Source organism: Amphiura filiformis, chromosome 1 (assembly GCF_039555335.1).
Source record: "Amphiura filiformis chromosome 1, Afil_fr2py, whole genome shotgun sequence".
NCBI classification, from domain to species: domain Eukaryota; kingdom Metazoa; phylum Echinodermata; class Ophiuroidea; order Amphilepidida; family Amphiuridae; genus Amphiura; species Amphiura filiformis.
Window position 1 is genome coordinate 39952748 of NC_092628.1, and position 14496 is coordinate 39967243.

At 36.1% G+C, this 14496-nt stretch overlaps 1 protein-coding gene across 1 annotated transcript in view; it reads left to right on the top strand.

Moving 5' to 3' along the window:
* The window catches only part of LOC140146914 (vam6/Vps39-like protein), a 74016-nt gene that overhangs the window by 28604 nt on the left and 30916 nt on the right, over positions 1-14496 (top strand). Inside the window, exons 14-18 of the mRNA XM_072168782.1 lie at positions 61-276; positions 1732-1860; positions 2831-2979; positions 3672-3821; positions 5872-6006. Coding sequence (XP_072024883.1) covers positions 61-276; positions 1732-1860; positions 2831-2979; positions 3672-3821; positions 5872-6006 — 779 coding nt within the window. The remainder of the gene's footprint in view (positions 1-60; positions 277-1731; positions 1861-2830; positions 2980-3671; positions 3822-5871; positions 6007-14496) is intronic.

Below are 14496 nucleotides of genomic sequence, written 5' to 3' on the forward strand. Positions count from 1 at the left end.
CATAATTAATCTAGTAAAATGACATGCTCAACCTGTCTGGATTTTCTCTTATCTCTACAGATTTTTACCAAGACATTCCAGAAGTTGAATCCTTGCCACGCCCTGGTGTTCTAGATTATCTCATAACCAAAGCTAAAGATCTCGCTATACCTTATCTAGAACACATCATACACAACTGTAACGATGTCACCCCTGATTTCCATAATAAACTCATCCATTTGTATAGGGAAAAAGTGCAAGAACAGTTAGAAGAGTACATTCCATCATTACCTGAAGGTAAGGTCAAAGTATTTAAAGAAGTGGACATCATCAGTTTTGGCCACACAATTTGTTTTATGAGAAATGTGCTTTTCATGCCCATGTGAACATTAGTCTACTCCCTATTCCAGATAAATTACTAATTAAAAAAAAATTATCTTGTTTTGCCAAACATAGTTAAAACAATTTTTGAATGAATTGCTCTGCACTATAAGTAGGCTGCACCAGCGATATAGAATAAAAACTAGATAACTAAAGGACCAATCACAGGACGAGCAAGCTGGAGGAATGGCAACCATTATGCTAATTAGGAGATTGTTGTTTATGTCTGTGACATCATTTTTTGCCAAAATTTGTGTGCCGAAAAATGACGAACAACTTCAGTTTTCTTTCCATTACTGTTATATTGTGAAAAACCATATAGCTGTGGAGTTAGTCCAATATGTTAGGAAAATATTCAAACCGATGACCCCATGTTGACACTGGCTAAATAAGCTGTTTTTTCACTCGTAAGGGTGACAGTCACTGTTGCAATTTTGTCATTTTATTTTTCACAGACGAAATGAGAAGATTTGACCTTTTGAGGTCATTCCGCTGATCTGTTTACCAGTCGCTTTGATTTTCGTAATAACAGTTCGCCTTTGAAAAGTGAACTTCGACGTGCGTGGTGCGTAAACTTTCTTGCCACCACTTGCCAAGTTTTCTTACGGTGCTTCCCGAATTTTTTTATCGTGTGGTTGATCAGTGCATGAGCGGCAATGACACACGGCACCAGGGCATTCGCTTAACTGCCTTGGGCTGCACTCATCACCTGTCATGTCTGTGTATGTTTGCAATCATAGATTGAATACAATACCATTCTTTTCAAAGATACTCATCGTACAGGTGCGAGTGAAACATACACGGACTCTTCATAATGTGAAATTTCCATAGAATTACAAACCAGGTCTTTATGCCTATTCTTTGATAATCAATGCTGCGATACAGCGTACGTCTAGTGCAGGGCAATACATTCAAAAATTGTTTTCCCCTATCATTATGGTAATTAATCCTGTTACATCACTACTTCTACGGCGAAATGAAATTGTCTGGAAAGGTTTGCATTGGAGTGTGCTCTGGCATAACAACCAAGGAAAGGGTAATGAAAATTGGGAAAGGTGGGGTGAGATTTATGAGCTGTCTGACTTTCAAAGAGTGGGATATTCTGGTTGAAATCCATAACCCCCTATGGAAGACATGACCTTAATCTCCCACACAGTTGGTGTAAATTTTAAGTGAAGTCAACCATTCAGGAAAACCAATTTGAAAGTCGCACCCCTGTGTTGAAGATTTAGGTCATGTCTTCCGTAGAGGGTATATGGATTTCAACTGGAATAACCTGATGCAGGTTGTTTTCCAGAAACAGGTTGGTAACTCCTATGTCGGATTGAATAATAAGATTCATACTTGATGTTCTTCCTCCCTCTGTTGCAGGTCAGGCTCCAGTAAGAGCAGGAACAGAACCTGGTGAGCTGGGAGAATTGCGGCGGAAACTGCTCTTCTTTCTAGAAACGTCCTTGCATTATGTGCCTGAGAAGTTGCTAATACACTTTCCAGTAGATGGTGAGTAGATTTGAAGTCATATTTCCTTGTCATTGACAGAGCTGGCAGGTTGGTGTGTTTTTGATATTAGGTGAGTCGCCATCACATATTCTTAGTCAGTGGGTATGGTTCAGCTTGTAAACGTTAAATTTCATTGGTTCCTGGAAGTCATCTATCAAGGGAGTTGTACGTGTATGTGTAGTTAGAGAATAAACGATAGGAATTTTTGATTTTACTATCTACCGTGTGATAGACGACAGGCAGGTCCATTATTTTGAGTAGTGGATGCCGGTACTAGTCAAAATATTCTCATTCTTAGTCATTAGTCAGTTAAATTTTCATTCTTAGTCAGTTAAATATTATATTAATAACTAAACACTGTTTTATGTAGCAAAAGTTAAGTTACCGTCATAACTAAAACTCCTCTTTTTCTGAAATGAATAATAAGTTTATTTAAGTTTCACGTATTGTGATCTCATAAGGGTATTGTTATAGAACGCGCTACATATGTGCGCTTCGACAAGCGTCGTCCGGCATGATTGCTGCTGTCTGCCGTGTGATAGACAGCATGCAGAAACCAAGGAAATTCAGCCCAAACAAGCTAAACCATAACCACTGACTAAGAATGTGTAATGCGCACACACGGCAGCAGGTTGCTCAATTGAAGTTGTAAACAAGTTGTATTCATTTTAGAATACAAGGTGTTTTCATGATGGCAACTTTGTTGCAGGCTGTGCCAGCATCCATTACTTTAAATATTGGAGCTACCTATCCTCTATGACATGATAAGAAGATAGTATAAACACAAATTTCTAGTGTTTATTCTCAAATTACAAGATAAGGTGTTTTGTCTTATTATGCATTAAATTTGCAGTTTTTTGAAATTTTTACATATTTTTCTGAGACAAAATATTATCAAACTGCTTTTTTAGCATTACCTGCTTTGTTTGGTAGAGATGAAGAGACTATTTTGTATTTTGTTTGTTTTCAGGATTCTTTGAGGAGAGAGCATTATTACTTGGTAGGCTAGGTAAACATGAGCAGGCTCTTGCCATCTATGCACACTTACTAAAGGACACAAGGAGAGCAGAGGATTATTGTAGACGCAATTATGCCATTGATAGGGAAGGAAATATAGATGTAAGTTCACAATAGTTTGCTTTCAGTGCGTATAGTAAATTTGCTGCAAACTTTTGATGAAGGGGTACTGCTGCAATGTTAACAAGGCAGAACTAACAAGGCATACAATGCGTAGTTCAGTGACACAACAACAGCAGGTCATGTGACATAAGCAGCCAATCGGAGACCAATACGTTTTTAAAAATCAAGGTATAATCTTTTAAACTAACACAGATGCAACATACCATCTTGTACATAGTAAAGTACGCTCTTGTCAAATATTTTAAGCAATTTACTATTATAAAGAAAAATTGATATGTAATCAAATCTCTGTTCCCCCTGAAAGGCTGGTTTCTGTGTTTGCAATTTAATACTAATTTTGAGCAAAATGGAAAAGGGGTAAAATTGTAACATCATCATCATTCAACTATCTCCTATTGTTTTGTATTTTTGGTATTTTCAGCAATATATATTAACTCTGTTTATATATTTTGTGTTACTCTCCCATTGGATGTTGTGTCATATTTTCCCTGTTTTTAAAAATATATATTAGACAAGGATGTTAATTTTCAAACGGTTTCATAATTTTGTGAAATTAGCTCTATTGATCATTTACAAATGTATAGAAAATAGTACATTTTTAGGAATTGGTCAGCTTTTCAGTATTTTTGGACCAGATCCTGAGATTCGTATGTATTTGCTTTTTATTTCAGGTTTATTTGTGCCTGTTTCGTACGTATATAAGCCCACCAGACCCCGACTCATTGCGGATAATGGAAAACATTCAGCCACCTCCTGAACCAAATATAAATGCTGCATTAGAAGTACTGGAATTTCATCATGACAAAATTGACACAGCCAAGGTAATTGAACTCTTTTTCTTTCTTCCTTCCTGCCTGCCTACCTGCCTTCCTTCTTTCTGCTTCCTTCCTGCCTGTGTACCTTTTTGCCTGCATGCCTTCCTCATTTGTGCTTTCCTCCTTCCTTCCTTCCTTCCTTCCTTCCTTCCTTCCTTCCTTCCTTCGTACCTTCCTTCGATCCTTCTTTGCTACCTTGCCTGCCTGTGTGCCTTGTTTCCTTCTTTGCTTACTTGCTTTGCTTGCTTTCTTGCTTGCTTCCTTCCTTCCCTCTTACACTCTTCTTTCCTACCTGACTACCTTCTATCCTTCTTTCCTTCCTTCATTCCTTTCTTCCATCCTTATTACCTGCCAGTCTTCCTTCTTTCGTGCCTGCCTGCCTGCCTTGCTTCCTCCCATCTTTCATGTCTGCCTGCCTGCCTTTCCTGCATGCCTTTCCTGCATGCCTACCTTGCTACCTCTTTCCTTCCTCACTTCTTCATTATCATCATGGCTACTTTCAAAGCTGTATTGCATAAATGCAGGTAAGAGAACCATGGATGATTTACTCTATTACAGGCTGTATTTTACCTGGTCGATGCTGTGTATTTTGGTCAGCTGTATATAATTTTACGACGCATCGTAAGTCTCAAAATCCATCAAAAGTTACGATCTATCATAAATTATATTTTACAGAGAAGATTTGCAATTGATACACATGGTAAGTGATAGAGCTTCATAGCAGCAAGACACGGTCAAGTTGACAAAGAGTGCTTGCAACCGTAGGCCAAAAGAAAAGTTGGTTGGTTGTCCTCGACCAACCTGTGGAAGGCAGGGTCAGTCAGTCAGAATTGGTTTTGTATTGTTAACTTATAACCACCGATGAAACTCAATCGAAATTGAATCAGGATTACCCAAAAAGCCACAGGTCTGACTAAGGGATTCCATCATATGTATCAAAATCATTTGGCATAGCCTATAACTTACCAAAAATAGCAGAATTCAAGTGAGAAAAATAATGATTTTTATTTGTAAAATTTTACACTGCAAATTGCTGTACAATTATATCAGTAAGCATGATAAGCAGAATATCTTCCCACCTGTTCACTAGTCCACTGCAAGATTCAAGAAACAGGTGTTCAGGATTAATCACATGGTCATAAGAACGTTTTGATATTTTTTATGTGGCCTGAAAAATTTATGTGCAATTTAAACTGTTGCAATATGCAGCCCGCCCCCCCCCCCCTCCATATTCCAGTCCCGTCATATATTCGGTTGGCATCAGGGTCTTAGCTAGCCACCCGTCTGGCCGTCATTTTAGACAGGGAGTTTGCTCCTGGGACGGGCAAAATTAATGCCTTTGACAGATTCTATATTATAAATTGTATGTTTTGAGAAGCTAATTAACCTTTTTAGTAGACCCAATTTGTAGAACAAGGCCATATCAAAACATATTTGAACTCTTTGAACCCCCAAATGTTTTAAAGGTCAAATTAGGACAGGCAATTTTATTCAAATGACGGGCAACTCTCAATTTCAAGCTAAGACCCTGGTTGGCATCCCTTTAATTTAATAACTATTGGGCTTTGCCTGGCTTCAGCCAAATGTTATAAATAAAATAAATAAATATAAAAGGTAAAAAAATTAAAAATGTTTTGGATTGGATCAATGAGTAAGGTGGGTCGGTTGAGGACAACCAAGTAATTTTTCCCTTATTATGACTTCAACCTTGGTGAAATTAGTCCCAGGTTTGACATTTTGGACTCTTAAAAATGTTATTTTGCATGGTCCATCATACTACATGCTATAAAATGAGTTGGAGAAAGGTAAATTAGATTTTAATACTGTATATCTTTCAAAGAAAAAGGGACCAAAATGCATTTTCATGCATGTAAGCATGGTAAGTAAGCTTAAAACTGGCATGTCATCATCACCAAATTGCATGGACAAACCGTATTCTAACATAAATTTCCATCCAATTCATTGCCACATTATACTAGAATGTTCATACATATTATTTCTAACTGCTGCATGGTAACGTTATCACCTAATTGTTTTTTTTTTGTTTTTTCATTAGGCCTTAGAGATGCTTCCGGACACCACCCAAGTCAAGAACGTGTATGTATTCATGAAGAAGGTGCTAGAAGGGAAAGCCATGGTGAAAAGAAGTAATCAGATCCTCAAAAGTTTATTCTACTCAGAAAACCTGCAGGTAAGTCTGGAAACCATCCAAATTACTGTATACCACAGGGCGGATCTACACAGGAACATCTTGAAATGTTGTAATCTAGTGGTGTGAAAACTGTCAGCTTTTTGAAAGAGTATTTGGTCTACTCCCAAAAGGGAAGGGTTAGGGGGCACAATCCGTTGGTCTCTCTAAATCTGACCACCTGCAACCTCCCCCCAAAAAAATCCTTCCTCCTTAAAGCTGTCCCTGATGACTTAGAAGAAGAATTGAATGTAAAGCGGTTATTCAGTAAAGATGAGTGAAGTGTTTATAGTGGGCCCAGCAGAGATGACTCCGGAAGACAAAAGCATAATTCCGGTTTACCCCTTATACCCTGTGTTATAGATTAGAGTTAGAGTTAAGGGGGTACTACACCTCTGGCCAATTTTGTGCCTATTTTTGCATTTTTCTCAAAACTTATAGTGCAGTGGTGACAAGTAAGATATGTATATTATAGGGGCAAGGACTACAACTATACTGCCCTGAAAAATTATTGATCAAATATTGGTTTTCCCTCATTTTTAACTGTAACTCCACAACTGTTGTCTGTGCTGAAATAAAATTTCCAGTGCAGTAGTTGTAGTCCTTGCCCCTATAATATACATTACTTGTCACCAATGCGCTATAATTTTTGAGAAAAATGCTAAAATAGGCACAAAATTGGCCAGGGGTGTAGTACCCCTTAATGTTATAGTTAATGTTATGGTAGTGCGCAGAGTATTCCAGAATTATTCGGAAGACAATTTCAATGTGTTGCCCATGACATAGCATTTCTAATTGAGCAGAAAATAGTTTTCTGGTTACTTGTAATTGTTGGGATCCCTATTTGCCTTTAAAAGTAAAGCATATAATGGATGAACATTATTCTGTATAATGGTTAGAATGTGTGTAGTTTGTGACATATTGGTTTACAATCTTGAAAATGCTAATTTTTGACTGAATATGGGAATGTTGGATTTACCACTTATCATTTTTAGAATAAGGCCTAAAAAAATTGTTTGATTGGCGTAACATGAAAAAAAAATTAGGGTTGGTCGGTCGGCAATTTTTTTTTTTTTAAAGCTGAAAATCACGATTTTTTTTTTTTTTTAATTTTAATTTTTATAATTTTTTATTCATTTTTGCAAAAAATAAGAAAAAAAAGTCTAGGGTCGGGCCTATTTATAGTGTCGGGTCGGGTTACGCCAATCAAACTATTTTTTTTGTTAGGCCTAAGTTGAACACATCAGTGACAGGATTGAATATGAATGTGAAAAGCTTGTGAGGAGAAGGCAAACTCTGCAATTTTTGCATAATCTCCCAGCCATAGTGGGTGTTGGTATGTTAGGTTTTTGTGTAGAATTATTTCTTTTGGGGGTGCGACAGGCTTAAAGGGCTTTAACTCTATTGGAAGAGAATAATTATTTCATTACAAGTTGACACTTGTTAAAATTTTTTTATTCATATTTCTCCTGAAAAAAGAGAAATTGTGTTGGTAAAATGCGGGCTTGTACAGGTTCTCCTCCCTGTTTGAAGCGAAATTGATTGCCAAGGCAGCAGGCTGATGACGTCAGTAAATGAAGAGGACACTATATGTTCATGAGCAGTACACAACACATGAGCCCAAGAGCTCTTTTGAAGTTCATTCATGTATAAATGTGTGACCTTCATCATGATAAATTGGGAATGGACAACATAAGGTTAGCTCCCGGCCCATTGAAATTGTTTATTTGCATAATAAATACAATATTGATGTGTCACGCTCAAATTTGAAGCTTTTACGGTAATATTGCTCTAAAATATTTTTCATTTTTTAGTCCAAATATTTCTCTCATCATGTTGATATACATATGAATTGTAATATCACAAGTTACTAATATATAATTATGAAGCGGCCTGATTTTGATTTTATCCATATGTGTAAAAACCATTAAATTTGCAATACTTGATTCAGAGTTTTTTCTGATAACAAAAACAGTATATATCCTGTGCATTGAGAGTGTTGACAGTCCATTCTCTCAAAGCTGGCACACTTCATTTCATGTCATCACTGATTTTTCTAGGTCAAATCTGTCTCGTTCAAAGGAAGTCACACCTTACAGTTGGTTTTTGCGGAATATCAGTTTTAAACAACTTATTTTCTCGAAAAAGGAGTCATTTTCATTGTCCTCATAATATTAGCTTGCCAATGATATGATGTTGTCCAAGCAATATATATGCCCTTTATTTATTGTTTGTTTGTTTGTTTGTTCAAATTCACTGCCTTCATTTCACTTCCGACCAAATGTGTTTCTAGTTTTGATGAGCATGCAATGAAAACTTCAAATGGTTTATTAATGGTATAAATCTAAAGCTAACTGACTGTCAAAATATCCAGTATTCATTGTATCTTGCTTATTTTTAGTATACGTCGATTTGTTTCGGGTTTTTTTTAATTAATTAATTTGAATCTAAAATAAAATTTAGAAACAGAAACGGGTCTGGTAGCCTCATACCTAGAAAGGAAAATGTGCATGTCGCTAATATTGATTTTGAGATATTGGCAAAGAAAATGTTAAAATTAGTTTGTTTAAAGGGGGGTAACCCTATTGGTTTTGGGTATGGATTGCCTTTAAAATTACATAATAATATCAAATATCGCCTTCTTTATGCTGCTTTGTGAAAAAACGAGAGCATTTTCAGCGTAAATGTGAATAAATAGCCAAATTTGCAATCCAATACCCTGGTATGCATGAATTGCATTCTGGGCAGGCAAACAACAAGACTTGACGACAATGTTCCTATGCCCGGCCCGTATTGAATGGAAAATATTTGTTTTTACCTCTTTTTCATACCGTTTCAGAAAAAAGGAAACAAAATATATTTCACCTTGCAACATGTACATTTCAAATGAATATAAAAAAGTTTGGGTTAAAAATGGAGAAAGAAAAAACCTTCCATCACCGGATTTTGAACCGGGTACCTCGCGGGTAAAACATGATGCGCTAACCAATTGAGCCATTTAGCCCACTGAGATCGTCAGGGAATTTTTTTAAACTATATACGGCGCGCTGTCTCCTCAGCACTTAGTGTAGTTCGCTTCTTTTACAGAATGTGAATGACGCGAAACCAAAGTAGCAGTTGAGGAGACTGATGATTCGCAATTAATTCCCTCTCCAGAAATCCGAAGTAATTTTTAGTATTTACAAAGTGGTAGCCTCAAAAGGCCGCTGTGCTTCATGATTTCTCCGGAAATGCATCGACTTGGAGCGTCAAATAAATAATAATAAAATAGTATCTATCATGTGATACCAAAACCTCATCAACAATGAAAAATATCGGGGATGATGCTGTCGATCGGGTCACGGACCTTTAATGTTGTTTTCAGTGATAATAAATTCATGTATTTTGCAAATAAAACGGTATCAACATGGGGTTTCCAGTTTCTGAAAGCTCTCAAGGGTCGTCATGTGACTCATTCCCTTGATATTGTCACATTTGTATCAATACCAAGTGGGATGACGTCATCATGAGGAGCTAGATGGATACGAATATTCGGCAAACAAGCGTTACATGATGGCTAATTTCTGTTGTTTACGTCATGAAGAGTATCAATGGCGATCAATCCTCATGCAATAGGTCCTAGTTTTTTCTTTGAATGTCAGCAGTGCCTAATGATCCATAGACCATGTTATTAGACGGTCTATGAATGACCTAAGGATTATATAATATTCTGTGCATCAAGCGGGTGACAGATCTTGACTGGAAGTTGACAAAACAACGTGAATGTAATTAAGAAAATTATAACAAAAAAACAAGTGTTTAGTAATAGGAATATATCTGTCAACCAAATTCTTTGAATGTATATTTTGCAATAAATCCCTTATGATATTGCAAGTTTTCCATTTTTTTATGGATTTTTGTTTTTTTCTGGATTGCATATATATATTTTTTTTGCATTTCCGGAAGTGGATGATGGTATTTCATCATACATTTGGGGTGATAGATACTCTCGTAGCCTAGTACCCAATCCCTAGCATTCGGCTTGCTCGCTACACTCGCACTGTTTCAGGGTGTTTTTTTCAACAGGTACTTTCATCCTGGGATAATATGTGAAAAATAAAAAGGTTCACTCTCAAAACATATGGAAGATTTTGTAATTTATATTATAAAAATCAAAATAGCGTGCTGTTGCCTCCAGAAATCATGGAGTGTAAACTTTGTATTTATGTGTGACCGCTCCTAAACAATGTGTAAAACATGAAACATGGAACAAAACAAAAAATAATTGTTTGTTGTGATTGATTTTGAGTTTGAAGGGGGTGTGTGTGTTATGTATTCAGGGCTAAGATGAAATGCCACCAATCATCATGTAAGAACCATGTTAATACTGCCCTCTCTGTCCCAGCCATGAGTCATACAATCTCATAAATATTCATGAGTTGTCCACACCTGGGAGCTAAGTGGCCTGCGTTGCATATAATGCATTGCCGAGTTAAGTGCTTTTCACACTGTACAGAGTCAGCAGATGATTTATTTAGATGTTAAATTGAAAATGAAAATTTGCAGAGAACAAATGAATTATAGTCATGTTTGTTCTAACTGGGTGTATTTTTGACCAAATGCATAAATTAAAAATATTATATTGTTTTTATAATTCAGATTTTATCCTTTGTAATTTATAACATTGACTTTGCTTCTGTAGTCTGGGTGGGACTTTGGCACCATCCATGTGCTGTAAAATTTGTATTAATTTTTGTGGGGCTAAATTTTCACTATCCTTTGAATTCTATTAATTATGCATGTTTTTAGAATTTTAGAATTTAGGTTTTCCCACTTTGGCCTCAGCATTTTAAAGATATTGCTACTTATTTGTTGTTATTGCCATTTTTGTGCTAGCTTGGATGGCGTGTGTGATAGGTGAATAACGATATAATGTAAATATATTTGCTTTCATGGAATTATCTTGGTACGTGGAATGATGAGTCACAGCGATTTATTTAGCACTTTGTGATTGGTATTTTAATTTGGTCTAAAGGGTCAATGTTTATTTGGCGTATTGGAAGGTGCGAGAAAAATAAACACCGTAATTATTCGCATGGACATTGATAGGGGATGTGGACAGTGGGCATTCATCCCCTCATGTGTTTTGAGGAGGAGAAGGCTGAACAACATGAAAACGCTCCCACTTGGTTTATCATTTAAAGTTATAATTTATAACCTAAACTAACCAAACATTAGGATATATTGTTTATTTATTTGTTTTGAGCACTTCTAAGGAATTCAAACAACAATTACAAAGGGAATATTTTTTACGTAAACCTGACTTTTGAAGAAACTGATCTGATTTATTGATTTTGTCTAATAAATAATAGACACTGTCTGCAGCATATCTAAGGATAAATCAACATGATCAAGCTATGATATCATTAGATGAAAATAGAATGAATAGTTCAGATAACAGTATATTATTTGTATCCAGAATGTTTTCATGACTCATATTTTTAATTTGGGATAATAGTGACAACCGTATAGTGGCAATTATTATTCAGATATAGACATTTAGATATGCATTAAATGGCATTAAATAACAGGCATCACAAATATATAGCATGATTGTATTGTAATGAACTGCAATCAAAGAATTGATTCTTTCCTGGCAGATCCTCAATCATATTGGGTCTTGATACCAACTGAAATGATTTCTAATCATGGCTGCAAAAATAATTACCATTTGGACATTAATAGTAACTTTATAGACTGAAACACAAAATAGCTGTCCTCTGTCTGTGGATCTGAGGTGACAGCAATGGTGCAGCATGGTGAGCATTCATGTGGATCAGATGGTGGTATGCTTCTATAATGCCAGTTTAGTTCCTGCCTGCCATCTATCATCTAGTTATGAAAAAGATCAAGAATTATCATTTAAGGAAGATGTTACATAGTGTTTTAATCTTCATTGTTCCCACTTCTATCCTTGGAATTCGATGAACATTTTGTTTCCACTGGAACCAAAAATGTCCATGGGATAATGTGGAAATGGGGCTCCCAATAGGATCAATGTTACATTTATTTTGTTTTCAAAAATAGCTGCCAATATGTTTGTATTAGATGTTTTTAAATAGCTGCCATTTATCATTTCAATTTGTATCATGCAACCAGCATGCTTTATTCTTTGGAGAACCTTGCTCGTATTTGTTCATGGAGCAACCCATTTTACGAAGAACCAACTCAAGAATCATAGGCTCACAAAATGCATGTTTGGCAATTCAAGTTTTTGAGACTTTAGCATATTAATAATAAATTGAATGAGGCAGCCATTTTGTGGATTTACGTGACAGTAAGAGATGACACGCTGAGAAGATTCTGGGTCAAGGGCAATGAGGACAGCTGTAGGATAATAGACGGGATTCATGGTGATATGTGATGATGAGGAGAGACGAAGGCTGTGATGGTATGCTAGACTGATAGTGAAAACAAAACGAATGTAAATTTAGATGATCAATGTTTATTTTGCTTAGTGTCCCTGTAAACATTCAAACATTCGCTCTGTGAATGTCTATGTCAGACAGCTGTCTGCAGGATATAGACAGATTTTCAGTGGTTAGTGCAATTTCGCAGTATCTTCAATAGCTGCCCTGTACACACTTCAATTTCTATATTCGATATTGTGCATGATGTTAAAATATGACACCTGGCAGCTATTGCAGGTAGCCCTTCTTGCAGTGTTAAGACCCTTGATTTTTCATGGCGAAGTTTAAACTATGCTAGACTGAGCACAGTGAATGGAGATGGATGTGGTTTAGCTTAAGTGCATGGCAAATAATGGTGGCATGGAAGGCTGTTTTTAGACACCAATGTGTTCAACATATTTATGAAAATATAACAATATAGTGCTAAGAAATAGTCTTCATTTTAATATCTGCAAACTCTTATTTGATAAGGTTTGGGTGATTGTAATGCACAGTGAGATTTTCATATCTATCAAATTAAACTATATGAAGAACAAAAATTCAATATAAAATTGTAATTGTCACACTACTCCCATTATTAAAACAAGTAATGCAATCAAATTTGTGATACAGAATGGGAGGACAGGGGGCATCCAACAAATAGTTGGTACATGTGTCCTCTCCTATTGGATTTTGTCCATTTTTTGGATCAGAGCTTGAGCTTGACTCTGGGGTTTTCCCTGTAAATTGTGAAAAATAATTTCAGGTTCCTGTACAGTTTTAAGGTTGAACCAATTGAGCTATTTCACGTAGATGCTTTTAAAAAACACTAAGAATGAAAAATATAAGAGTTTCAGGAACTGCAACACCAAAATGCTGCCCTCTGTAAAATGAACACAAATTATAACAGATGGTGTTTACTTAACCAAGTAACCAAAATAAACACACACAGGATCAATACACGATCTATAATATCTAATGAGAGACTAGATAATGTGAAGCTATTGGTGTGAAAGTAACCTGGGGAAAATAAGGTCATGGCCATTATGAAACACATTGAAAATTTGAGGCTAATTCCAAATCATTTGTTACTTTCTGAACAGTGAAGACTCAAGCCCGGGGGGGGGGGGGGTCACTCACATGTAAAGGTGGTACGGGTATGTGCGGTGGTCAGACTCCCAAAAAATGTTGAAATTTCAGTTCATTTGCCCGATATTCAGTTCTTAGTTCCCAAAGTGCGGCACAGAGTCAAATTAATCTCTCAGTCAGTTTATACAGAAAATAGATGCCAGTAGAAATATACACCATGATTACCATGGTTGTGGCTTAGCAGGGATTTCTGGTAGAATTGATTAATCAATGATATAGTGATTTGTGTGGTAATAGGTGCCATAGCACCTTGCAAATGAGTAGTTATTAATTACAGCTAATCCTATAGCCCAAAGCAATACATATTATTGGAGTATGATTCATGTATTGTTGTAGTTAAAATATGAGAAGATGTACTACCATTTTTTTAAATTTGAGTGCATCTTTCATATTCATTAAAATTATATTTTCAAAGAATTCAACAGTTTGATAGCTTTATTACAAATACATTTTTGGCGTGGCGTTTTCGAAAGATTAGTACCCCAGCTAGTTTGGGTTCCTTTGCTTACTTGCAAGGATAATAATTATCCAAATTAAAACTCGGAAAAACAGAGTATGGGGTTTTACCATAGTACCCTTTTACCTTTTTAAATCATTGAATATTCTTCTGCATATGAAACACCTCAAAATTCATGATACCGATTTTTGTCCATGGATAATTAACTAACATCAACTAACTATATACCGTTATTCACTCTGATGTGGCAGTGACGATAACGCGTTGAGGTAGCTTTTGTGCATGTGCATCTATGCAGCATTTTCAAGCATGTGCGTGTATGCGCCAGCACTTTGGGTGAAAGCTAGCAATTTGAAGCTGCGTCCAATGAAATGCGCACTGATGTCACTGCCACATCAGGGTGGAATTAATGGATTTATAACAAAGCAACATAATCAAACTTGCTCCGGTACCAATCTT